General features: G+C 37.4%; 1 protein-coding gene across 4 annotated transcripts; it reads right to left on the bottom strand.

The window, feature by feature from the left end:
• Positions 1–139: 139 nt before the first annotated feature.
• Positions 140–26994, bottom strand: LOC149690612 (uncharacterized). Of its 4 annotated transcripts, XM_089870162.1 has the most exons (9): positions 26627–26994; positions 24660–26008; positions 21137–21689; positions 3156–3438; positions 2809–2976; positions 2649–2725; positions 2309–2436; positions 1861–2199; positions 140–1799 (listed from the first exon to the last, which is right to left on the bottom strand). In XM_089870162.1, exons 2-9 carry the CDS (start codon positions 25030–25032, stop codon positions 1447–1449), a joined length of 2274 nt encoding a protein of 757 aa, XP_089726288.1. In that variant the 5' UTR covers positions 25033–26008; positions 26627–26994; the 3' UTR covers positions 140–1446. The 4 variants fall into 4 exon arrangements, with proteins under 4 accessions (XP_089726288.1, XP_089726287.1, XP_089726290.1 ...); XM_089870161.1 differs by lacking the exon at positions 26627–26994 and having other exon boundaries at positions 24660–26424; XM_089870164.1 differs by lacking the exon at positions 26627–26994 and having other exon boundaries at positions 2667–2725; positions 24660–26424.
• Positions 26995–27532: the final 538 nt, after the last annotated feature.

Raw genomic sequence — 27532 nt, 5'->3', positions numbered from 1 at the left:
CCGTTATGGTTCTCTTGTAAAGCATTAATTTTATAGGTTTTTTTTTTAAATAATTAATGTAAGGTAGAGTTAATTTAGTAATGATAATTTGAAGAACACGTGTGTTCAATGAGAATAGAGAAAGAATTATTTGGCGACATTTTTTTAGTTTAATTTAACAGAATCATTTTAATCAACATTTTATGAAACTTTTTACCTTATAGCTGATCTACTTTGAATATACAAATTAGTGCCCTTTTAATTAACATTAATTTAAATTAATGTTACGCTAATATAGGGAGGGGGAAGTCGCTTCTTATACTATCTACAAAAACAATCCAATATTATTTTTTAATTATTAACTAAGACAAAATTGTTTTCATTAACTTTATATAATTAATAATTAAATACACGGAACCAAATTTTATTTATTTTTTTTTTGTTTCCCGAATGTGTTTACCGAAACGTCTTTTAAAGCAATATATATATTTACATGTTTTAATAAGGGTTGTTTTGTTTTTTCTCTTTAAATAATCTGTTTTATTAATTATTTAATTTTTTTATAATTTAGAAAATTTTTCAAAAATTTCTTTTGAAAAATTTTTATCTTTCATTTTTTTCATTTATTTTTTAAACTTAAAAATTATAATTTTTATGTCCAAAGCATTAACTTTTCGAGATAGTTTGGGGTTTTATTTTATTTTAATTATTTATTTATCCATTTTTTTAGCTTTTATTTAAAAATCTCTAGTATAAATCTATTAATTATCGTATTTTTTTTTTAATTTTAATTAAGTAGAATTTAATATATTTTTAAACGAGTATTTTTTCTTCTTTTTACGTTTACCATCTGTATTTTTTTATTATTTATCAAAAGTTAGTCGTTTTTTTTAAGTATGACATTTTCTATTCCTAAAAAATTAATTGATACACTTTTCCTAGACATTAAAATCGCTTTAGCAATCGAATAATTCTAGTTACCTTTTCGTTAAAGCATCGCTAAGCCTAATCACTATTAAAATAAATATTAAATCTCGTGGAAATTAATAATTTATGAGTAAGAAAATGTCATACTTGAAATATAACTCGAACCTTTTGCTATTTTAAATAACTACAATTTTTTTTTAATTTACATAAAACTTAAATTAGTTTTGGCGCTTAAAGCTTAGGGTATAGTTTAGGTTTTTTTGAACTTGTGACACGCCAATTAGCCGCCGTTTCTTTGAACAGTGACGTCGCTATAAGTGAAACTTCTACTTAGTTCTATTTGTGGAATTAGGCTTAATTAATGTTTTTTTGGGGAATGGAGAATTGAGGGGACAAGTTGTGAACATATTTTTCTTTTATTCCTAAAGTTTGTGAGGAACCAACCGCATTTTTGTCACTATAATAAAATTAATTTTCGCGAAAGCACCAATTTAGTTAGTTTTTTGTAACTAAAAAAAAACGAAAATATTTATGAATAATTTAGCCATGGGGTTGTAAGTTGCTATTTGAACCACTTTCGCACGTATTATCCGGCGAGTCTTTAGAGGTTGAAGCTTGTTGCAAGATTCTCGGGTGTAAGTAAGGGTGAAATTTGACCCCGCCGCCGGGGTACAGTCCGGTTGTGGCCGAGGTCAGTTGGAAACGGGAGTTGTACAAACTGGCGGGGCTGGACATTTGTCCGCTTGAGCCCGCGGACATGGGGGTGAAAGGCATGGTAGCTACGGGGCGATTAGGAACGCCTGGTGTTCCGCCGCTGTTTGAACCCATTGAACCAGCCGGACTGGGGCTGTTGCTCATTGTACCACTTACGGGGCTCGAAGATGGTCCCATTCCTTTAATAACAATTAACCAGGGTTCAATTTAGGTTATAGAAATTAAGCGGTATAAACGTACCGGAAGGTGGACCGTTAGGACTCGCGGAATTGCCAACGGGCGAATGAGAACCTCCTAGACAGGCGTTCATGTTAGTTAGGGTTGTACTGGTTTGAGTCAAGTGTTGGGTTGGTAGGTGCATCCCCGAATTGACAAAACCGGAAACGGGTGGCATAAACGAACGCGGGAAGCCAAAGTAGAGACTAGCGAAGGTTGCCGCCGTTTGCGGACTTCCCGCCGCGACCAGGGAAGACAATTCGGCCATACTGAAGGGCATCGAGGGTATCTTCCACGGTGAACCCATCGGGCTTCCACTTGCCATCATTAATAATTCGCTACTAGTTGGCATTCGACCTAAAGCTGTTTGAAATTAATAGTTAGGGTTAATGTCTCTTTCGTTCTGTTAAATATGTCCTAGAATTTAAGTTTAAAGCAGTATGTCCAAGTATTTAATTGAGTTCGAACTTACCGGCCGCCGCTGCCAAGGCGTGATGCTCAGCTGCCGTAGGTAAATCACCGAACGCTCTAAAAGGCGAATGCCTAAATGCGTGCTCTCTTAGTAGGGACTCCACAGAATCTCGACAAGGATCGTATATACTGCAAGATGGTGGTTAAATACAAATTAGATTTAAATTACTTTTTAATCGGAATTTTGTTTGTAAGTGGTTGGATAGATTTTCGAACGGTGGAATCACTGAAGCTCATTTGGAAGTTTTATTTATATTTTAATGGTATCGGTTCATAAGTCAAATTGATGGTTTTAGCATTGATGGCTTATAGTGATTCCCCTCTTCGGAAGTCTAGCTTACCTCTCGAGATCTGATAACCTGGATGAGTCTCGAAATCCTTTCGCGAATGGGTTGCTGTCTATCTTTAGTTTCGTAATCTGTCAAGAAAATGATTGAAATTTTCGTTTAATTTTTTTTTCCTTGAACACGTTGTGTAAAATTTGGGAAGTTTAATACTTACCAACTGATTTTGATAGGCCGTTACCGCCGTGAACACCGTTTCGGGAAATATGTATGTTCTAAAATGTTCTTGTTCCAAATCATGTATTGGAGCGGTTGGGGAAGCGTCTGGCCTTAAGCGAACGATGTGAATTCTCGGTTGATATTTGTGCATCGAATTTAAGACAATCTATAATTTAATTTGAAAACGTATCAGTTAAATTGATATTTTTTAAATTAATTGTGTTTCAAATTAAATGAAAAGCCACCCACGCTTATTATAGATAGGTCAAAAAAGAAAATGATAATAATATAACCACACACAACAGTTTGTCAATATTGGGAGTTTAGCGTGTTTTCTATATTTACATTACGTACGTGGCCTTGCTTGTCCATCTCGTTGTTGGTCAATTTGACCTTTTCGAAGGAGACCACTTGTTTTCGTAGCTGTTCTCCCGTGAAGGGTGAATCGGGGTGCATGTATAAACGTCCGGGTGATGGAGGATCGGCTTTACCGGCTACTAACCACGATGACCGGTGATACGCGTACCGGTATCTCTTGTTGTCCACCGGGACAATGTCCAGAAGGACAGAGTAACGGCTACCAAGGTCCGCACCGGAAAATGAGATTCGTAGAGTTGGGAACATTCGACTGTAATTGAAAAATAAAATTGTTCTTGTACCAGGTGTTTCTTAAGGAGAAGGTGGTAGGATTAAAGTTTGTTTTGTTCTTTGGACGATTTTGAATCAAAATCTTCCATGATATGACCTTTTGACCTAAGGGACACCCAAAAACGAGTTATGAACATTGGGGTGTTTTACGTATGACCGTTTTATAATTTAATTAAGAAACGGAATGATAATTATTTCACATTTAATTGAGGGGTCATCACTAAAACACACTTCATCATAACTTGTAGACTAAAATGTCATAAAAGTTACATTTTCGACTCAAAATTGATTTCCCCCACCACTACCACCTTCCCATTTTGGGTCACTCTCTCTGTAAAAGGTAATTAATACAAAATTAATGAATATTATCATGGGCCCAAATGCATGTATAACCCAAAAAAATATTTTAATACTATTTTATGATTTTTTATTTTTATGATTTTTTCTTTATCCGTGAGGTCGTTACGTGTTTGAAATCGCTAATGAATTCGATGTTCAATTCTTTCTTCTAAGATATTTTAATTTTTCTTGGCCCTCCCCTACCACTTTCCCTCCCCCTTCTGCGTTTCTCGTCACGCTATTATATCACGCGTTTGACCACCGTGGCTGCAGTCTTAAAACGAACGCCAATCGAGAAATGATACAGCGTTGCCAGGGTCAAAGGTCGATGCGTTGAGGAAACTTCAAAAGAGGCACCGCGATCATATTTGGGGGGAAAAATATGTATTGAGGGGAACGAAATAATCTATTTGATGCCTACCTGGTTGAAATAGCTTACCTTATTCTATTGGGTGAAACAAGAAGTGATATCTAGTTTATTAGGGAGAAGGTATAAGATGCCTAAGTATTAATTCGCGGGCCATAGTCCCAGTCCCCCTTTCAAAATACAAGGGGGGCGACGTAAAAGGAAGCCGGGCTATTTCATTGCCTCTCCTCAGTCGGAAAATACGTGATTTTCGTCATTCGCGTCGCGCTGACGTGAGGGGTTTTCAAGAACCAATGCGATGCTGGTTGGAATTTAGAGGCAGGGATTAACTCCGGACAGGCTACGTTTGGACTGGAGTTAAAGCTGGAAATGTGGCGAACTCATACCTTCTCCCTAATAAACTAGATATCACTTCTTGGTTGTAAGATTAAAAATGTATATTTTTTTTAAAATTTCACTTCAACGGATTTACTTCAGAACGGATAAATTTTCCATAAGCATACGAGGAAATAATTCGCAGATTGGAATCTCTACTTTTTGTTTTAAAATAAAATAACAATTTTAGTATTTTTTTTTTTTTTTATTACTTGGCTATGTGCATTGTTATAACTTGTCGGAAGCAATAAATCAATGGATGAATTTGTTTTTAATTTCAATTGGTCGCATGGGATCATGCAATCATGGGACTCTGCATGCGGTTTCTTTTTGGCACCCTATAGTGGATGAAGTATGTTTTATTACCGTAACTTCATTAAGTATTCTAGGAAAGGTTGAAATTATCTGTTAATTTTATAGTTGGCGTTGTTCGCGCCCGTAAATAAAAATCTTTTTAAGGGAGGGGGTTATGTACAGCCCTCTTCCGCTAGCAGTAGACATAAATCAGGGGATTTCCCGCCATTTTCCCGCGCGCCCTCTTTTGTTTTGTTAGATTATTTCCGTGAAACATCCCTGCCATTTCATTCCTGCCTTTCTTTAATATTAAATTTCATAAAAAAATGCTCATGATTTTACTGTTTTAAAATAGCCCTTTATCACGAGCAGCGGAGCACGTGGAGCTGCAGTTTTAGTTCAGAGTTTGAGAAATTCAAGGCTTACTAAAGGCGGGGGATGAAACGTATCGATGTTTTCCATCGAAATAGTCTATTATAACGTGAAGACGTTTTATTTTAGGCTTCTTTATTTTTTAATTAAAGCCTTACCGAAGCCGGGGACGAAATATCTCGAGGTTTTTCATAGAAATAGTCTATCGTAAATGCGTGGGTCCTCGTTTTGAAATTAATCAGATGAGAAGGGCGGTTAGGGGAAGCGTTTGTGTTTTTTTTTTTATAAAGATAAGACAAAGGTTCGCGGACCATAAAATGGGTCCCCTTAAAGCTTGTATATTAAAAAATGTACTGGCTATTAATTTAGTTTTGGTTGCCCCCCCAAAAGGGAGATATATATGACTACGATACGGTCAGGTGATCAACCGTGAACGCACCGATTTCAATATAAAAACAAGTATGGTTATTTTTTATGCAAAGGGGGGGGGGGGAATCTTTTTATGGCCTGAGTTATATTGTCGTTAATTAAGATTGGAAGAATCAGTGTAGATTTAATTGAGCCATTATTGAAGAATTGATCTTGTTTAAATTGAAGTAATTTATGTGTAAGATTTTTTAAGATGATGTCTAGGGGCAAACCAATTAAGGCATACTATAATTACTTGAATTTAAAGAATGGTTTGTTTGAAATGACCTTCTAATCGTACAGAGCTTCATTGTAATCAAATTTATAGCTTCGTAATTTCGTCTGCTTATACTTTATCTGACTCTCTTATTGGTTGATTGTTGTCGTAAAGGGCTTTTCTAATCACCATTAGCATAAGTTTATAAGATATTTTGCATAAGTTCCTATATGCTTCGTAATGCTAGAGACTTAATTAGAGGCTGTTCGAGAACAACAAGCGAGAATTGATTGGCTACACTCGGTGGTTAATTTTGCAGTCCATCTAGGTCCTATTTAGTCGGTACTAAGCCCAAATTTGACAGCGCCTCACCAGGCGTCGCTTTACCTCGAATCTATGACCTATCTCCCTCACTTCATGACAAGCTCCAGTTTCTAAGTTACCAGTGACAAACTTATGGAAGAAACATATCTTTGAACTTATGCCATTAGTCATTTTAAATGGCAATAAACAAATTTTAAAACGTTTCGTTTGAAAAGATTGTTTTCAAACAAGCTGCAGTATCCATAGAAACCTTTTAGTTTATAAATTAACTAAATCTGACCGAAACTGTAAACTTTTCACACGCGGAACTGAAAACTCTTAAATGCAATTAAAACTTACTTAAAAGAAAGTAATATTTATTAAAGTTTATTTGTTTTGTTTTATATCGCCTTAAATGTGTTCATGCACGCGCGAAATTTAGGCAAAAATTAGTACTCGCTAAAAGGTATAATATACAGGGTGTTTCTGATAAGCGATATGTTCTTTGGGAGATTTTGAGTCAAAAATGAAACTTCTATCGCCATTTTTCCGTCCGGGCCACTGTTTTCAAGTTAAGGATTGTATTGAGTATTTTACAGGTGATTACTTAAATTTACTTAAGAAATTGATAAGACAATGATTGCTAATTTAACTAAGGGGTCATCCCTAAAACACTCAAATCATAACTGGAAAATATTGACCCGGACGTTAAAATGACAACTCAAAATCATCCCATACAACATCCCCCCCTTAATTTTGCCAGACTTATCATAAACACCCTGTATACTTTCCAAGAAACAATCAAAAATTTCATCAAAATTACAGGGCGTTGAATTTATATAGGCCTTAAGGTATAAACAAAAGAAAAGTGCTCCCTTATTAACTATGTAAGTCTATTTTTCACTACACTCATTTGAAATCGAGCGGGAATTACAAAGGTATGGGGGGGATTGGGCCAAGGTATTTCTCACACACACACACACACACACGTGGCACGCGAAACGACAATAATCTCATACCTTTATAGATATAACGAGAAAAGAAAAGGCGGGAATTCGCACGTGAGCCTGCTAAACTCGCTCGCGCCATATATAAATATATATACTTGGAATAATCAAGAGGTACTTACAAAAACAGTAACTAGATTTCCTTTATGGAGTAGTATGTGTGTGTATTTGAACTGCAAGGGGCAGAGTAATAATCGTCAGGGGTTAGAAAAAGGTCTCTAACGCGTAAACAGAATGGGATCAGACCCCTATCAACACGATTAAGAATTTAATAATATAGGTTTTTAAAGGGATGGTTATATGTAGTACTATGAAAATTATTAGCAAATAATTATGTTACTGTTGCGGATTATTAATGTATGGGCTTCAGTAGCTCAGTTGGTTAGAGCGTTTGGATGGTGATACATGTGACCCAACATAAGGTGTCTGGTTCGAACCCACTCTGCGGTGTTAAGTAATTTTTGCATCAGGCCGGGTTCTGTAGATAAACTGCTAATGAAGCCAACTGTTGACTTGAATATTTATAAATTAATTAATATTGCAAAAAATTGGTCAGTCAGTGAATGTGAAACATTCTAGTTTTGATTTGGTGTAATTAAGCGTATTTAAATTAGTTTGTAATGTACACATATGCAATAATTACGTTAGTGTAACCATTTAGTAATGGGCTTCAGTAGCTCACATTGTTAAAGCATGGTTAGAATATTGGTATTGTGACCCATTTTAACGCGATCGGTGGTTCAAATCCACTCGGGGTTGTCAAATAATGTTTTCTTCGTGGGTTCTGTAATGGAGCCAACTCATGACTTCAATAATTATAAATTAATAAATATTGCACCAAAAAAAGATGTTTTAATACTATTTTTAGAAGAAATTTTCCAAGATCAAGGCGTATACTCAAAATAAAATTTATATATCTCTTTTACGAAATATAATGTACCCTTATACAAAATTTCATTGAAATCTGTTGAAAATTACGGAAGTTATAGCATTATACAATCTCTTTATTTCCGAACTTAATGAATTCCCTGGCAACGATCGTTTAGTCCTTGTTGCTCGTTGGTCATTTCTAATTTCTCGTGCGCTTTTCACGGTTTCATTCGAAACGTAGACTGTGTTTTTGTACCCTCCCCCTCTCTCCGCGTCTATATCCCGATGAGAAATCTTGGGGTGAACATGTTCCCTAATTAATTATTCATAAATTTTCGTAATAGTCGAGCCTGGCGCCTATGTTTTCGGTTCTGGGCAATTAAATGGGGACCCCCATGAACTATATAGATCCTTTAATATTATACCTCGACCTTTCGACAAAACATTCCACCTTTCCATAGCAATTAACGCGATGAATTGCGTATCTATACCTTTCGTGTTGTTTTATGTACGCTAGGTATATATTGCTTGTGTTTTAGTTGCTGAAATGGTCAAGGATTTTCCTATTCTCGATTATTTTGCCAGTATAATTGCGCTAGTCAGTTTAGTAGGCCTATTTAGAAAGGAAAATATAGATTGCTTAGACCTATTTTAGGCTTAGGAAAGATTAATTGGTGATAGGAAGCGTTGAACTTTGACCCAGAATTCCGCCTGTTTTTATAAATTTGTTTATTGGTGGGTATTAGAGTATAAATTTGTGACAAATACTTTGTTAACTTTTGCGTAGGTCTATTTTAAGCTTAGTGAAGTTTCTCTCGTGATATATAGGAAGCGTTGAACTTTGACCCGTAATTCCTGCTGTTTTAATAAATTTGTTTATTGGTGGGTATTAGAGTATAAATTTGTGACAAATACTTAGTAACTTTTGCGTAGGTCTATTTTAGGCTTAATGAATTTTCCCTCGTGATATATAGAAAGCGTTGAACTTTGACCCATAATTCCTACTGTTTTTATAAATCTTTTTTATTGGTGGGTATTATTTGAGACAAATACTTCGTAACTTTTGAGTAGGTCTATTTTAGGCTTAGCGAAGTTTCCCTGGTGCATATAGGAAGCCTTGAACTTTGACGCAGAATTCGTACTGATTATTTTATAAATTTGTTTATTGTTCTGCATCAGACTATAAATTTTATTAAAATTCATTTTTGTTTAGGCATATTTTAGGCTTAGCGAAGTTTTCCTGGTGCATATAGGAAGCCTTGAACTTTGACCCAGAATTCCCATATAGACATTTTTTTAATTTGTTTATTGGTGTATATACGAGAATTTAAATTTGAGCCACTTTGTAACGTTTGGGCGCGTTTAATTCAAATATAAATTTGATTATAGACCAAACATACCCTATAACTTGTAATAAATTTAAAAGTTTAAACTAGACACACGCAACAAGGAATGTTTCAACTCTTTTATAGCCCTATACCGTCCGTAGATAAAGGGTTGTTAAGTGTAAAAAAAAAAGAAAAAGATGAAAATTTAACGCTTTCGCAGTTGAGAAACTTCTCCTTATTGGAAAAAAGCGTATACTCCGTTTCCATATTAATTAGGAAGGACTATTTTCTTCTTACTGGGTTTTTCATATTGTTTATTAACCCGCCGTAGGTTTTACCGTGGTTTGCGAGCTCGTCTTTTAACTGAAACTATAAGCGTTAACAAGATTACGAGTTGTAAATTTTCTCTCCTTTTCCCGCGCTCGTGCGAATTTAGTTCTTTCGATTAGAAAAGTGAGGTGTATAACAAAGGCCCTTGATAAAAGCACCACCACCACTAATTAGATTAAAAAAATTCTCATTCCGAATGGTTTAAGCAGAGTTAATAGAGACAGAGTAGAGAAGCCGAGAACAACTTGTGCGGAAAACATGACTCTGAAGACTCGCGTTTTCACAAATTTCACGGAAACTGCATGGGCTTTGATCTTTTTTTTTTTTTTTTTTTTTTCAGGATATTTTTCCAAGGGGGCAGCACAGTAGCGTCGTCTGCTCTTGATATAGGGTTAAGACCAGGGCAGGAAATAAGGAAAAAAAAAAACATTTATAGTGCATGTCCAGTGACCCCCCGTTTGACTGAAAAATTTATAGGACATAGTCCATCTGAGTGTGCAAAAATAGTGTCACATCTTCATAGTCAACCTATCAGAGCTTCGGAAAATTTATTGGTCGAAATGTCCAGTGACCCCGGTAGGTTTTAAAAAAATTATGGAGCATTATTAAAATTTTTGGACAATGCCCAGAGTCCCATGCTTATTTCCGGCCCTGGTTAAGAAGGGACATTGATAGGGGATATGTGGATGCAAAGACGCTAGATGGGGCTTTAAAGTTACCAGTCCTGAATTCATGCATGTATCAAATTTGATCCGTATTAATGTTTCAAACCTTATCTTAATTTAATTTACGTCTTTTTTTGTAAAAATACCAATCAATGTTTCGTCTTTGGAAAACAACGTTACGTGGTTGACCGTATTTTATTTATAACCCCCCGGCTTTTGAAAATTTCAGTAAGCTAATGGGGTGCTTCTTCTATACTTGATCTATATTGACTTTGATGGGATACGAAAAACCAAAAAAAAGAAGCATATTTTATAATAAATCGCGTAGCGTAAAATTCTCTCTGATAAAAGCTAGTAGCGAAAAGTATTAGTATTAGGTAATCTGCAGGTATAAAAAGGTGTATAGTTTTCACAATTTCGCACTTTATACTGTATACGCCCGTGTACTGAGTGAGTGGTTAGGGTACGGAGGAAGGTATCTAAGCAACCATATATATATAACCGTAAAAATGAGCCCTGAAAAATTCATAATGATTTTTAGGGCCTTTTAGACCAACTAAGTCCAACCAACCTTTTTATATTCCCAATTTTTATAACAGGGAGATTTTTTGGTTTTAATTATTAAAGAAGTCTCTCTCTACCGTTTCTCCTACCCCCCCCCCCCATTATCCTTCTCTCTCTAAAGGGATGGTGAATTCATACGTATTTTCTCGTATCTTTAAGGTTAATTCTCCGTGTCTCGCCTATAGTTTACTATTCCTTTATACGGGGTCTATCGCTAGCCGCGAATATAAAAACTCATTAAAACATTGCCGGGCAACAACTCAGCACGTTTTTCTAGGGTGAAATTGCTCGCACGGGGGCGAGCGAATTGCTATAAGCCTTTTTTGTCCCGAGAGCACGAACAGACGCTTTACCACCCTATAAAGTCACGCTATAGTAAAAATATATTGCACCTATATTAATATATATATATATTCTAGCGTTGATTAACTTAAGTGATTACGTTTATATTGTATAATGTTACCTGCAACAACTACCTTTTTAACGAATAATGAAACTTATATTGGAAATTTGTATAGTTTTCTTTCTTTATTTCTTTCTTAAGTTGTTCTAATTGTTCTCAATACTTTAATTTTTACTCAATTAGAAACAGGGTTCATACAAACCTGGAAAACAGGGAAAACCTGGAGAAATCAGGGAAATAAATAGTTGACAAAGACCTCAGGGAAATAAATAGTTGACAAAGACCTCAGGGAAATAAATAGTTGACAAAGACCTCAGGGAAATAAATAGTTGACAAAGACCTCAGGGAAATAAATAGTTGACAAAGACCTCAGGGAAATAAATAGTTGACAAAGACCTCAGGGAAATAAATAGTTGACAAAGACCTCAGGGAAATAAATAGTTGACAAAGACCTCAGGGAAATAAATAGTTGACAAAGACCTCAGGGAAATTTGGAATTTTTAATAAAATTCAGAGAAATCAGGGAAATTTGGAATTTTTAATAAAATTCAGAGAAATCAGGGAAATTTGGAATTTTTAATAAAATTCAGAGAAATCAGGGAAATTTGGAATTTTTAATAAAATTCAGAGAAATCAGGGAAATTTGGAATTTTTAATAAAATTCAGAGAAATCAGGGAAATTTGGAATTTTTAATAAAATTCAGAGAAATCAGGGAAATTTGGAATTTTTAATAAAATTCAGAGAAATCAGGGAAATTTGGAATTTTTAATAAAATTCAGAGAAATCAGGGAAATTTGGAATTTTTAATAAAATTCAGAGAAATCAGGGAAATTTGAAATTTTTAATAAAATTCAGAGAAATCAGGGAAATTTGAAATTTTTAATAAAAATCAGAGAAATCAGGGAAATTTGAAATTTTTAATAAAAATCAGAGAAATCAGGGAAATTTGGAATTTTTAATAAAATTCAGAGAAATCAGGGAAATTTGGAATTTTTAATAAAATTCAGAGAAATCAGGGAAATTTGCGTCAAACAGGGGCCGAGTAATTGAGCAAAATGTTTCATAAACATACCCTCCATAGGATTAACATTACACTAAATTTTGGAGGCTCGGAACTCTGGTTATATTAGAGATACGGGGATATCCTTTGATTATGTAATAGTCCTATTTGCCCCCTACCTCTTTCGTTAACATTTGCTACATAGGATACTCCATATACGGGAAAAATCTGGAAAACTCAGGGAAGTATATGGGGAAAAGCCTGGAAACTCAGGGACATTTGTTTTCCAAAAGTTGTATGAACCCTGTGGAAATTTGTATTTTTTAATTTTTTTTTATTTTAATGAGCGTATTAAGTAATGAATATTATAAATTGGAACTAAGTTTATCTGCGATACTAACGAAGGTATCAGCAATTAAGTTAGGCCTATTTTTGAAGCAGACCACGATTGGATCGCTAGTACCCTTACGGATTTCTTTCATATACTTTCTTATATTTTTATAATATTGATGCCATAGATAGATGCTTTTATATAGTTGCAATATTCAATATTTTATACACTGTTTCGTCTAGTATTAACCTTACTTTTAAAGAAATCTACTTGATACGTAGTGGTTACGTAAATTTTCAATATATCTAACTCACCATAATCGCGGAAAAACACATTGCCCCTGAGGAATTCTAACAGATAATCCAATTTAAAATCTACAATCATTTATTTTCTAAAAAACCACCTTGGATTTTTTTTTTTTTTTTTCAATTTTGACTCTTGCACCCCAAGTATGGTGTATAAATCCGCGGTATCATTACCTTCAGTATCATTTCCAATTGCGGTATCAAAAACTAGATAGAAGGGAAAGAGTAATTCGTTTATACATTGGATTGATCTATTTTTCATCTCTCGGGATCAACCAATGAATGGTTAGAAACATTTGGGAAGTTAGTCTTCAGGAAGATTACTGATTTGATAAGGGAATTTTTTGGAGCTAAATTGTAGTAAGTTTGGTATATAAATATTTTCTCTCAGTTTTAAATTTTAAAAATTTAGAATGTAGATAAACCTATTTGCCTTTAACATTCCCAATATTTTTTGAAAAAAAAAATCGTTACAATTTTAAAAAAATTGACTTATCTTTGAATGGAATAGATAATAAAAAAAAATATATTGGAAAATAAATGTACCGCGTTCATTGACTAAGACGTAATAGAGTGAAAGATAGGTATCATAACGCGCTATCTCTACAACCCCGCCTTTCAATGCATTCTCTCTTTCACACTGAACTGTCTCTATCCACCTACACACGCATATTCCAAAGTGATCTGTTTTCAATCTAGTAAAGTTATAATAGAATGGAAATGTATACGTATGGTTTTCACCCTGATTTTAAACCAAAACCGTAGCTATAAAACTACGTAAGCGGATTTCTATACCCTTTAGGCCTTTGAGACACAGTAGTAACTCGCAATGAAACAAACTTTAGCCCCTTTTGAATGAAGGTTTTCCCCCTCAAGTTGAACCCGCGATAAAAAAAATTAATGTTCATGTCATGTGTGTGTGTATGTGTACTCGGTATAATACTCGTAACCCTCATCCCAATGCAGTGCATGCTCACCTAAGGCTCTTGATAGCGCCTTTCTTGTAAGAAAAGTAAAGGAAAACACGTAATCTTTATCCCAGCCATGATAAGATAATATACAATATAGGATAGAGTTCGTTTTTCCAGCCAAGGCTTAAGGTTCAGGTATATTCTCTCCATTTAAATAGCCTGATATTTCTTTTCCCCTGTGCCATAAGTTTATAAGATTTGATTTCCATAAGTATGACTTACAGTTCGAGGACAACAAGCGAGAATTGAAGTCCTACACTCGGTGGTTAATTTTGCAGGACTTCCATCTAGGTCCTATTTAGTCTGTACTAAGCCCAACTTTGACAGCACCTCACCAGGCGTCGCTTTACCTCGAATCTATGACCTACCTCACTCACTTCATGACAAGCTCCAGTTTCTAAGTTACCAATGACAAACTTATTATGAACATACCTTATAAACTTATGGTTTAGGAAGTCAAATATGATATCGATAAGAATTGCCTATGATATTATTTGGTGATTACACTAATGCACACTTCATTTTTCTTCGCGCTCTGTGTTACGTTAAACGAGGTGCTTTCTAAGAAAGTAAGTTTAATCGTATTAAAAGGGTATATATTGATAGATATTTATAAAAAAAACTGTTTTCATTTGGGTAATGCGCCGCGGTCCCAAGTTTACACTACAGATATGTAGTTCATTTTGAATTTCATACGTATATAGTTTTATTTGCTCTTATCAAACTTTAGCCGCAGCGATAGCCATATACATAATTGAATTGTGGGAACAATTTATTGGAAGTTATATATAGTTGTTTGAAGAGAGAGACGATTGAGATATTCTTTTGTTTTAGGATGGAAATTCTATTTACACATTTCTTTATTTTTCGTAGAGAAATCGAGAGAACGAGCTAGGGGAAGCGCTATAAGCTATATTGACCCCTCTTCAAATTTGGCGGAATTGAATTTGGATTCATTTTTCATATTGATTTACTATATACGTCAGATTGTGGCGTTATATTAATTAATTTGCGCCAAATATATAAATATTAATTGGGCTTATGCAGTTTAGAATATTTTGGTACGAAGTGAATATGTACAGGGTGTTTTTGGTAAGTCTGAAATGAATTTAAAACTGCAGAGTGCAAAGTGTCGAAGGACAGCATGCATGGGGTCTATAGCGGAGATATGGCTATTTTTTACATGTTTTAGAGGTCAATCGATGTTTGAGAGCAAATATCTTCGTAACTGTTGCACACCCTATATGTTCCTTGGCACTTTCCACTAAGTTTGACCCATAGAACTGGTCCTTTAATTTGTGGCAGACTTATCAGAGACACGCTGTATGCACATCTTGTGCACCGTTATGGGCTTAATTCCATAGCTCTTATCGGAGTGTAAATATAAGCAATACGCTTTGCGCGTCTTATATATATATATATTTTAAGAGTTTTAAATATTAATGATCTACCTAGTAATTTACAGGAGATACCTCTCTCTAATTGGGGTAGAATTCATTTCAGTTTGTATAATAATTTCTCCTCCGCATTCTTCCCCCTAAAAGTTCGCTTATCTGTGTTGGCCGCGGGTGTACACGAAAATTTGAAAATTACCCTTTATAATTTAAACGACCCAACTCTAAGCTTTCCTAATTAAATTTAAAACTGAAATTAGTCCCTAATTAACAATGTATATAGACTATTTTAGAAACGAGTATGACTGCATGCAGCAGTTTAAAGTGATATCTCTTATATACACTTTTATAGCTAGAGATACTTTAGCGAGTGTACCTTTTCCTGATTTCAAAGTACATGTGAAACCATATTAATTTTAAACATAACCTTATATTAACTTGCATAAGTCGAAGGTATATGGTTTCACACTACCCTTTGATACGTTTAACCATTAAACCCAAAAACCTTCCACACAATCATTAGAACTATGGCCTAAAATAGCAATTTATGAAAACAATTATCTCTTATCTTCGGTTGAAACGCTAAGTATCGTCTATCCAAGGCTTAGGTAATTGGAGCGAGTCATCAAGGCACAAACTAGCAAGGCCTAGAAGCCATCATTATTATTATTATTACCTTCACCAAAAAGCGTTACGCGGAATACCATACCGTATTCGACGAAGGGCGAGTAACATTATGAGGCGCGGAAATAATTCAATAAAGGAGTTCTAGAAAATTAGTTCACCAAAAAGGGTAGTAGTGGGGGTTAAGAACTTAAGCCTAACCAGGGCCACTGCCGGAAGTAGTATACTAAGTATTTACCGCGCGCCCACCCAGTTTCATCATTAAAAGCTGAAGTAATGAGGGGGGAAAAGTACTCATTCCCTTATCACGTGTTTTCGCTTCGTGTCATCGGATTCATTTATTTTGATTATAAGCTTAAACGAGCGCCATTTAAGTGCCCGCTAGAGCTAGCTGGCGCTTTCACGAATTCATTGCCTTACCGAAAAAAGGCGATTAATTTTAGAAGGAGTTTTATAAAGAAATTTAGTTCTTTTTTTAAGAAAATCTACTGTGTATCAAGATTAAAAACTTTCCTATATATATAAGTTTTTTGCGTGTCTTAAGGGTATTATTGGGAATAAACAGAGCGCCTTTTCGTGTTGAGAATTCATAATAACTCGTGTGTATGTGTGTGCTCGGGTATTAACCCAAATTAACTGATTTTTGGCTTTTATATGAGCTCTCGTTAAATACCTCTTTGTTTTTAATGAGTCGACGACTAGCCATGCAGCCGGGTTGTGTTTAATTGGATTAAATCATATTATTCTAGATTATTTTGATCAACTTCTCGAGCTCTCTTTACAGATTTTCCCGATCTTATAGGTGTAGGTGTTCTCATATTACAAAATTAATTAATTTTACTCGATCTTTTTAAACTTTAAGATAGACTATAATTTTATTATGGTTCCTTAATCCTTACCATGTTCCAAATTTGGTCTCGCGATTTTGTACTTTAATTAAAAATGAGGGTAATCTTAAGATATACGCTGTTGTTTTGTCACGTGATCGGCGTTTTTAATAAGGCATCGTATTTTATCACCCACGTTTTGGGGGTGCATGCACGAAACGTGGTTGTCGCGCGTGCAATATCGCGGGAAAATGCACGTGGTAATTCCCGCCATTTCAAAAAATCTTTTAGGTTCTTCTAAGCTATATAGAATTGGAGGGAAAAATATAGAGGGAACTTTTCTCTAAATGATTTTCTTTGGTCAGGCAATAAGCGATCGATAATGTCAACGCTATAGCCTTTTGCGTTTTAACACCTTCTTGACCAATCACGTGGCAAAATTGTTATTAATATCGTGATGTTTTTGCATGCGTGATTCCTCGTGGAATTAAGGCCGTACACGTTTTCTTGGTAAAAGCCCTAACTGCACTAGTGATTAGCCCCTCTCATTGCACGCGTTTTTTTGAGTTTTATAGAAAATCAACTTCCCGTGGCACGCGCCATGATATTTTATAAAAATAAAATTGAATCTATTGACACGTTTGACCCGGGGCACGTACCGTATTGTTTTAAATTCGCAAACGATTCCTTATAAAACGTTCCGGGGTACATTTATTAATTCTTTGAGACTGACTTCTCTCCGGGATTTGGAGAATATCTGAAATTTTGATACGATTTAAGCCATAACCATATAATACTCTGTGTAAGTATCGGGAGATAATATTCTATCTCGAATCCTTCATAAAACGTTTAGGGCGCCATCTCTTGGATTCGAAATATTTCTGTAACCATGAAACTTCTATATAATGGACCAGAATCTTAATGGCGGATCCCATGTTATAGTTTTCTTTCTGAAGTGTCCCAAAATAATAAAGAGAATAAAAAGCTAGCAGACGACAAGGACTTGGAGAAAGACCGTACAATGTAAACATGTAAAATGGCCGCTTGGTCTCATTTCGCTAAGCCTTGGGACTAATGTTAATTTTTTCGCATCTATTTAAAAGTAAAGTTTAATGAAATAAATAAAATCGGAAAAATAAAGATTTGCGCGTTTGGCAATTGTGAAAGTGATTCAAGGAAATTGAAATGGAAAAACATGCGTTTTGTACCCATGTTTATTGCTGTTCCATCCCTTCTCGTGACCCGACTATTTAACCTAGGAATTTAAAGTAAATCAAAGTAGATTATGCCCCTAATTCGTTCCGATTTGGAGGAGGAATCATTAACGAAGATGGCGTATTATAGCATCTTGGTGATTCCTCTTACGGAAGACCCATACTTATGGAGATAGCATTACCCATAAGAGGATGGAGTAGATCACGCTTAGCTAGCAGATAGCTTCCTCTAGAGCGCGTGTAGGAGAATTTAGTGTGTCTTGTCAATCATATTATAGAGCGCGTTCCACGTGCACCGAAGGTTATTAGACGACGCGGCGCTTTAATCTCTCGACGCTATGAAGACGCAATTTATGGCGAGCATTCAGTATACTAGAGTGGTTGGTTAAAAGGGCCTTTTATAGGTTATGATCCTCTTACACCGATGTACACCAAAACGCTCGCGCCAGCAGCACCATGCACACCACCGGCCCATCTCTTCCCGCGCGCTATACGTAACGTAACCTACAACGTTGCAAGGAATAAGAGTGCCAAAACGGCGATGATGGATAGCTTGTTAACTATATCTTGATAGTTTTTTTTTACAAACCCCGAGGAAGAAAAGTGTCTGTGTATGTGTATGTAGGAAGACTTAAAACGTCGTTTAATCTAAAATTGTGTGGTGCTGATGCGGTGTTTTGAGACGATTAAGTTAAATGTGTGGGTATTTATATATAGGGTTAGTCCCCCTATTATCGGACACATTTTAAAAAATTATGGTTAAATGTAAGGAAATCACAGAAAACCTTTGAAAAGTTTATGAAATATATATTTTGAACGTTTCTGCACCTAATGGTATAGAAATAATTCCAAAAGAACGATGTAATGTTGTCCCAATCATGGATTTTATTCGGCAAGTATCGTACCCTATTATCGGCTATTTGTATCTTGATTCGGACACCCATGTTCCATTTATCGGACGCCTATACATCCAACTCGGACACTGGGATCTCAGAATCGGATAGTGGGTCTTTGTAGCCCGGACACTGGGATCTCAGTATCGGACAGTGGGTCTTTGTAGCCCGGACACTGGGATCTCAGTATCGGACAGTGGGTCTTCGCTATCGGACACTGGGATCTCAGATTCGGACAGTGGGTCTTTGCTATCGGACACTGGGATCTCAGAATCGGACAGTGGGTCTTCGTTATCGGACATTTGGATCTCTGTATCGGACAATGGTTCCTCAATTGGAATACCAATTTTTTTTAACAATGAAAGACCCGTGAAAATTGTTACTTCTCTGACACTTCTGGATCCATTCTGAACATCACTAACCGCTTTAAGCATTAAATATTTACAATCCCTCTCTTATTGTAAGCCTACGTTAAATATTTGTCTTTAAAACGTGTTTGAAAGCTGTCCGATAATAGGTTTTCTACATTAGATACAATTCGCGTTTTATTTTCATGTAAAGAAACCTAGAACTAACTGTTAAAGTAGCAATTTATAGAAAAAGATTCGGGCTTTACAGCCATACACATAACTTATAGTTGGCTTCTATTTATATACCTCAAAACACGATTTAAAAATCGGGGGAAGAATTTTTCCGGCCCCTCAATTAGTTTTAATTAATCAAAAAAATTGGATATCTGGTTCGTTCGCGCTTTCCTCCTCTGACATCGCGCCCCTTCTCTGTTTTTACATGCAACATACAGATTTCGACACCCTCTTTAAAACTAGGTAACTTACAGTGTTCCTTTTTTCCCCGGCAGTTTTATAAACAACTTTTTAAAAATGTGTCCGATAATAGGAGCGTCCGATAATAGGGGGACTAACCCTATAAATATGAAAGAAATTTAACTAATATTATAATTTATGGGTTTAAATAGTTGTTTTTCCAAATTTGGAGAATAAAGGAATTTTTGGTCAATTTTCGTATTTAAATTATGCAAATATACATCCAGGTTATAGTATTTAATATTTTAATGAATCTATATTATTTATAAGCCATTTAATTAGTTAGCTTTTAACAATAATTGGACTTAAGACCCAAAAACAAAAATTCCAATATTTTGTGCCCTGAAACCCCTATAAGTTGGCTTTTCCCTGAACACGGGTGTTCGGCAGTTGGAACACTTTTACAGGCGCCATAGAAAATACATTGAAGGGGGAACGAAATATATATATTTTTTATTATTCAGCCAACGTTAATGTAATATACTTTAGTATTATATTTACTCCGATTGAAACACATCAACCATGAACAATATGAACAGCCTAAACTATAACTATAGTCCATAGACGTCATAAAAGCTACTTGAAAATGATCTATAGCTACAAACAACCAACCGTGTATTATATTATATTATATTATATACCACTCGTCTTTAGAAAACAGAGGGAAGGGAACACTTTTTTTGTCTTTTTGGAGCGAGCTATTTGGACAGGACCCCCATTTCTACCTTCCTTATGTAGGAACTGCGAAATGGGTAAACAGCACGTCGTTTAAAAGAGACAAATGATGTCTCGAGCTCTGATGAACGATCTTAGGGTTCCCCCCCCCTTACCCTTAAAAGGGTTCGCGCCCCTTTTAGCGACAAGAACAAGGGAACCGGCCAAAAGACGGAAGGGGATTGGAGTGGGAGTAGGGCCGGGCGACCTTTAATTTTATTTTAAAAGAAAAGTAGCATGTATAGTGTATAGCTTTTCTATGTAGATACAGGCTGATGCGCTTCAAAGTGTAAACTTGTGAAAGGAGAGCATTGCTTTGCTCCCCACTTTATCATTGTCTTGAGACCTTTAAAAGATGTTCCCAGCTATATACATATACCCCCCTTTTATAGTTAGAAATTTTATAAGTATTACTTGTTTTTATTTGTTTCCTCTAAGGGATAGTCGCAAGGTTTACAGCGAAGGTTTCAGAATTTGACCGAAGAACGTTTAGCGCATTTGTACGTTTTTGCTGAGAGAATTTATTTAAGGCTATCAGTTCAGTTTGAATCAGTTTTTGACCAAGTTGACTCACAGAGGGCCTGACAACACTGCACTGTTGTTTAAGCTAGAGAGCGGTTGGGGGATTTTTATAGCCCGGCCCTTTTGAGTATACTATCTATTTGAATGTGTAAATTTTGAAGGACCATGTATGAGAGGTTTAGGTTTGATGTCCTTTTAATATGTCAAGAATCTTACCGTCCAGTTTTGGTGATTATCATTTCGGTTCCCAGTTCGTGAAATTTTTCCCAGAGATCTTTCGTTTCTAAATGTCCTTCGACCCTGGCGAGTTCTTCGCAATTACACCGCGCCAATATTTGCGGGTTGGTTTCGGTTTTCCCGGAGGATGAGGACCCTTTGGATCCCTTGCCTCCTTGACTAGTACTTTTGCCTTCGTTCTCGCCGCCGTTGACCGCCGAACCCGAGGAGGAGGCGGCCGATGGACCGCGTCGATTGCCACCGCCGCTCGGTCTCCCCAAGCGACCGATGGGCGAAGCGCGGATGACCGCCGGTGCGGGACCGCTTTGAGGAGGCAGCGTCGCTGCTTCCTCCGTATCGTCCCGTAGAACGTCCAAGCTCCCCATGGGAGAAGACGAACACATGTCTTCGTCCGAAGATAGTTGCGGCGCCCCGGCTCGGTGACCGATATCGCCGTACCCGCCCGTCTCCAGGGAACCGCCGTAATTGCATTTTGTTGTCGAAACTGTCTCTAAAAGTTCGCCCGGTGATGTTGTCCTCTCAACCAGTTTTTCTGGAAAACCAAAAATAAGAAAGAATCCACATTTAGATTTAACGTTTACTAAACCATCCTTTGAAATTTTTAAAGTTTCATAGAGGTCCAAAAAGCTACGTGCAACACTCCATGAGTAGGCATAGATCAACTTTAATTCCGTAAAACATAAATAATTAACCTAATTTAAATCTTATATAGCAATCTTTCCCTATAAAACATTCAAATCCTCCAATCCTTATAACTTCCTTATTTATGGTCCTATTTTGACGCTCTTGGTCTCTAATTGTAGTTCAAACACTCCTCTACGCCATCCTAATAATTCCTCAACCCTACCCCTTCAACGTGACCTTTGAACCACCGCTTTTCTAAACTTTAAAGTATCCCGAGTCCAACTTAAGAGGTGTAGATGGCGCGACGGTCTCGATATAGACATATATACCGGGGCCATAATCCTATATACGATCATATAAATTTCGTCACGGAGGTAAAAATCTGGGGCTCAAACTCCTTCCTAAAAGGGCTCATTGAGTTTCGTTTCTTTATAGTCAAAACATTTCTCCTTCCGTTTTCCGCGGGGCATAACGGCTGGTGACCTTTTTGACCCCTACTTGGTAGTTTATATTGGGTTAAAATAAAAAAGCTCGCGACGCTTTAATTCGCTCGTCAAAGTCGAAAACACGTTCCCTGTGTAGCAAAATGGCCCCCAAAAAACTATTGCCTGTTCAGCCAATATTGACACCCATATACATCTGGAGGGGTTGGACATTTGCCTATAGGACCAAGAGTGAAAAGACACGACTGGAATTTATTTCAAAATCAGAAACGCGTTGAAGATGTAATAAAATCGCCTTATGTCTAATCGTAGAGCGAACCAACCTCTATGGGGAGCTCGTCTTATACTGATAAGAAGCTGCAGGCTTTGCTCTGATCAAACACAAGTCGAATTTTATTAAAATATTCAACTCACATTCGAAAATACTATTTTTATGATTATCACCTCATTCTTATAAAGCTCCATGACTAATTAATTAATGTATGCTAAAGCCCCTGCATGTTCAAGTCTGCGTGAAATTTATTAAAAAGGGTACCTATACTCATGAATGAAAACATTTCAGAATTTATAAAACGAGAAAAAGAAATATAATTTATTAATTGTAAGAAGGATTAAGGAAGTATCCAATCTCTCTTGGCAATTCTATTTGTCAATTGGCCTTTGAGAGGGAGACTATAACCAATGATTATTTGCTGTCGTCCGCGCTCCTAAAATTATTATTGATAAGTCATCACTTTTATGTTTAACTGCATGCCTCGCCTCGCCTCGCCTATAACTCTGAAGTTTAATATCAAACCGTGTGATTATATGATAAACGCCCTTTTGATTCGCTATACAAATACCTATATAACGTATAGATTGAAATATTATGCTTGAAATTTATTTATATAATCTTTAACTGGATTGGTGACTCTTTGTATGGGTTATTCTATACTCGTTTTAGGTATTATACTAAAATATAAAATTATGGTTTAAAACCATAATTTGGGACAGTAGTTTTTTTAGTTCTAAATCTATAATGTTTAAAAAAAATTACTTATGCATCGTTAAGCTTGTTAACGACAAAATTTTCTATCCTGTTTCTTTTTTCTATGCTATATATTGGTAGTTTCCAAGCCTTTCAAAGAGTATCTGCACCAATCTTTAAGATATTTTTCCCTCCGATTCACAACCAAAATTTGGGACTAATTTTTTAGCTCTAAATTCGTATAATATTTATTTATGTTATATCATATCATTATAGCAGCTTGCGAGCGACTTAAAAAATTGATATTATTATCTTTTTCCTATAGTTATATTGGTAGCTTCCAAGCCGCTCAAGGAGTATAGTATGGGGGTTCAAAGTGTAATCTTTAAGATGCGAGAATTTATAACGATCTTGGGAATTTCTAAATTCCCAAATAACACTTTTTCGTATAAAAGTATATTTTTTCCCTACAAATCAGAGATAATTTCTGCTTGCCTTGTATCTTAAGAATGCTGTACCATAAATAACAACCCGACTAATCTCTCCCAGTCCAATTTTCGAGTAGATATCACCGCGCAAGCTATAGTTCACGTGGTGCAAATAGTGTTATTTTTTTACGCGGGAATATCACTTCTAAAAATACTTCCCTTTACCCGATGGGTAATCACACTTGGATATGGTAGTATAAGTGATATAGCACCAAGTGTTATTTTTGTATTGAAACTAGCCTTATGATGCTGTTACTCTATAAGCGAGAGATGTCCCTATGGACCCATTTGACACATTTTTTCTCTAGCATAACGACATCACCGGAAATCTGTGAAGTCCTTAGTCCCGAACTGTCATATAAAGGACAGTAAATTTCGTGTATTGAAGATCTTTATACTGTGAAATGCGACATCGCTGGGGAAGAATTAAGGGAACCTCTGGATGGGTGTATGTATTTAGCGCGTTATTGGTGTTATTTCAAGCAAATATTTTTACAAAATTTATTTGTCCTAAGAGGATAGTGTTGCATGAGGGGTTTTTTATGGGTGGTCCTCTGGGATTCGGTATAATTTGGGCCATGTCTCGCGGTGTCTTATTTCCAAATCGTGTTTAAGAAGTAATAAACTTGATGTGTGTTTTAAGGAAACGGCCATAGCGTTGTGGTTATATAATTGCTGCTGCTGCGTTAATTGAAAGTAAGGAGTCGAGAGTTTCAACAGAATGCTTAATAACATCCCTGCAATTCTATAATTTTAACATTTTCCAATTAGTTCCCAAAAACGTTTCTTTACTTCTTATTGAGGGAAATATTTATGTACACGAGCCCTTATAACCCTCAACCTGCGAGGTGCAAGCTGTGGTAGGGGTTCTACAATTTGTACACGTGCTTCCGGGAAATTTTTAACCAGTTGGCTTGCTTTATAAAATTCTTATTCTAAAGGTTTTGGGTTGCAATTGCGGGCTTGATAAATTGACTCACCTAATGGTCCAATTGTGACCGATCCTGATGGGCTTTCTCTGTCCGATTGCGAGCCATTACTCTCTTCACTGGCGGCGGCGTGTAAGAGTGCGAACGGAACCCCGGAGTAGTGCCTTCCGGGCGAGAGATGACGTAGCGGGTGCTGTTGAAGGTCCTGGAGGTGAAGGTGGTTATTGAGATGGGGATGGTGCTGAGCTACTTTGCTCCTTCCCGAAATCAAGGAAGCGATGGAAAAGTCTTTAGCCCTGGCCGAAAGCGGGGCCGTTTGACCCGGGAACGCGGCTATTGCCGCCACCGTACTCCTCGGTGACGTCACCGAGGGGTCACTCGGGTCCATCGATGTGGGTGTCCGGCGTGGGGCGAGGGCCACCATGGGAGGATAAGCCAGTCTTTGTTTTTCGATTAACTAACAACTAGGTTTCAATTTAAATCAACCCGAAACTCGGGTTTAATTTAAGTTCGTCATGATTCGTTGATCGTTCAATGTCGCGCCTCGAGTTGTACCGCGGCCGTTCATCATCTTACGATTGAGTTTGATTAGGTAAACACGCGCCGGTCGCTGGTCGCTGGTCGGTAAAGCGCGCGAAGGGGACGCGAGAGTGAGCGTTAGGTAGCTTCAGTCTTGAGTGACGTTTCTCAAGGCGCGGACTGGGGCGGGTAGCGATCTTGTCGTCGGTTTTTGAAGAAGACTACAGTCACTGTATACAGTCTATTGCCTCCTCTCTTCTGTCCGCTATCACGTCACTACCACTAGACCCGAGGGAACCAACTTCTCCACGGTTGAGTCGTCGTCGGGTACGTCGTCTTTGACCCCCTCTCTTTTAGTCAAATGGCTTCCATAATGTGTACCCCCTGTTTTCGAGAAAAGCAAAACAAACGCTTCGGGGCTGGCTTTTAGTTTTAGCGAGTCCTTCTTCGGTTCAAAACTAGCTCGCGTCGCTCCACACCAATTTGACACGGTGTTAATCTTTTTAAATCGGTGCAAAAACCTTTTAGGAATGACGCTTTGCCAACTACGTCGCACTATAACGTTAATTATTCGGTAGACAATGTTTTCAATTCACTCAACATCAATTGGAAGATTTTTTATGCAAATTGTAATTTTATCTTGGCAGGGATGTTTGTCACGTGACTTTTCAATGTTTTCCTTTGAAAAAGGGGGAACTGAGGACAAACACACCAATCCTCACCGGAGGACTCGCGCACGAATTTTTTTTTTTTTCGTCAACCTGTCGACTTTAATAAGATTCTTGTTGGGGGACTTGACGTCCACGAGTCGCAGCTTCGGTCATTAATTCCAGGAGTGAACTTCGGACGGGGAACGGAACGTATAACTCCGCAGTCTGTAACTATAGGAAATGGAATGTTTTGGGACGAAGCGAATATTACCGGCGTCAACGGGTAGAATTGCCAACGAAAGGGGGTCACAACGGAGGGGTCAGCAAAAGCGCGAGACTTGGGCGCCACGAGTTTAGGGGGAGATTTAAAAAAGTAAAGAGAGCGGCGCGAGCGAGAGAGAGAAATCTAAATGGGGAGGGGTTTAAATTGAAGCGCGAGCGGGCGGGGGTGGCACGCGCCATATCGACTGAACGTCAACGAGTAGCGCTACGCTCCCTCTCACGGACAAGCGGGAATCCAGTGATGACCATGTGCTAAGGAGCTGCCCCGGTATAGTAGCGTAGCGCCGAGTGGTGGGGGGAAAACTGCGGATAGTCTCTCTCTCAGTCGCTCCGCGAGACTCTTCCGAGACTTTAACCTCGCTCCCTTCAGCTCGTCAAGAAATAAAAGAAAAGGGAGCCATACTATATACCCCTCCCCCTTCGTTTCCCCCTCATTTCCACCCCCATTCGTCAAATTCGCTAATATTTTCGTTAGGCCCTCGTTACCAGTCCAAAGACCAAACCCCTCGCATTAGTATCGTAAATGGCTGTGGAAGGTTTAATGGATTAATACTCCATGACCCTTACAAAGAGAATCGCGAGACCCTTCGAGACTCCTCTATTTATTGATGACGTAACGATCCGTGATTGGTTGCTTGAAATTGGTTTACAGCGACGACGGAAAATAAAACCTTGGGGACAACTTCTTCCGAAAAGATTTGTGTGAGAATTTGGCGTTTCTTTCTATGGCTCGGTCCCTGTCCTGGAAACTTTGGTTACCCTTTTCCGGAATGAAAAAGATTCGAGGAAAGAGTTGATTGAGTGGATTCCAGCGTAAGATGGCGCGCTCTTTTAGTCAGCGTCAAAGCTAGTAACAAATTTGCGATATAGAGAGAAGATAAGCTTTTGCAGAAACTGGAACTTCTTTTACTTTCAGGTTTATTTTTTTCGCGCCTTTTCCCGTCTTCCCCGCCGCTAGCGCTATCGCGATAGATGCCTCTGTCAGTGCGTGACGCGTCACTATCGGAAGAATTTAGAACCAATGGGAGGTAGGCGGCCGTCCGTCCGGCTCGATTTCTATTGGAGGTTCTTCGTTTAAAGGGGAGTTTGAGGTAGTACCTACCTCTCGCGCCTTTTTTTCACACCCGAGGCTGCCGCTAGGGGGGATTTTCTGTCACTCTTATTTCCAGCTCCGTTTTCTCTCTCTCTCTCTTTCGCTCTCTCGGTGGCGCTTTTGGCGCGAGCCTAGCGTAAAAGCGCTTGGAACTTCAGCTCCCTCTTTGCGAGGCAAGCAAAAATCTCTCTTTTTCGACGAGGCTCGATTGACGAGTCGCTAGGGCGGAGGCCAAAATTGTGACGATATCGCTTATGATTGGTCGAAGGGGGATTCTCCAGCGCCCCGGGAACGGGGAAAAGGCGGTTTCCCCCCTTATCTTCTCGTTATCATTCTCGCACCCCCCCCCCTTTTGTAGACTAAAATTCTCTCCGTATTCT

Source organism: Phalangium opilio, unplaced genomic scaffold, assembly GCF_054372755.1.
Source record: "Phalangium opilio isolate 3A_F unplaced genomic scaffold, DU_Popi_V2 ptg000031l_1, whole genome shotgun sequence".
Lineage (NCBI taxonomy): Eukaryota > Metazoa > Arthropoda > Arachnida > Opiliones > Phalangiidae > Phalangium > Phalangium opilio.
Note: the sequence above shows the minus strand (reverse complement) of the source record. Positions and strands in the feature narration are given on the sequence as shown.

Excerpts from the sequence above, each read along its gene's own strand:
- LOC149690612 (XM_089870162.1), bottom strand. The coding sequence starts at position 25,032 with ATGGTGGCCCTCGCCCCACGCCGGACACCCACATCGATGGACCCGAGT. Across the intron at positions 3,439-21,136 it reads ATAATCACCAAAACTGGACG|TCGAATGTTCCCAACTCTAC; the intron begins GTAAGATTCTTG and ends TTTCAATTACAG. Across the intron at positions 2,200-2,308 it reads CGCCTTGGCAGCGGCGGCCG|CTTTAGGTCGAATGCCAACT; the intron begins GTAAGTTCGAAC and ends AATTTCAAACAG.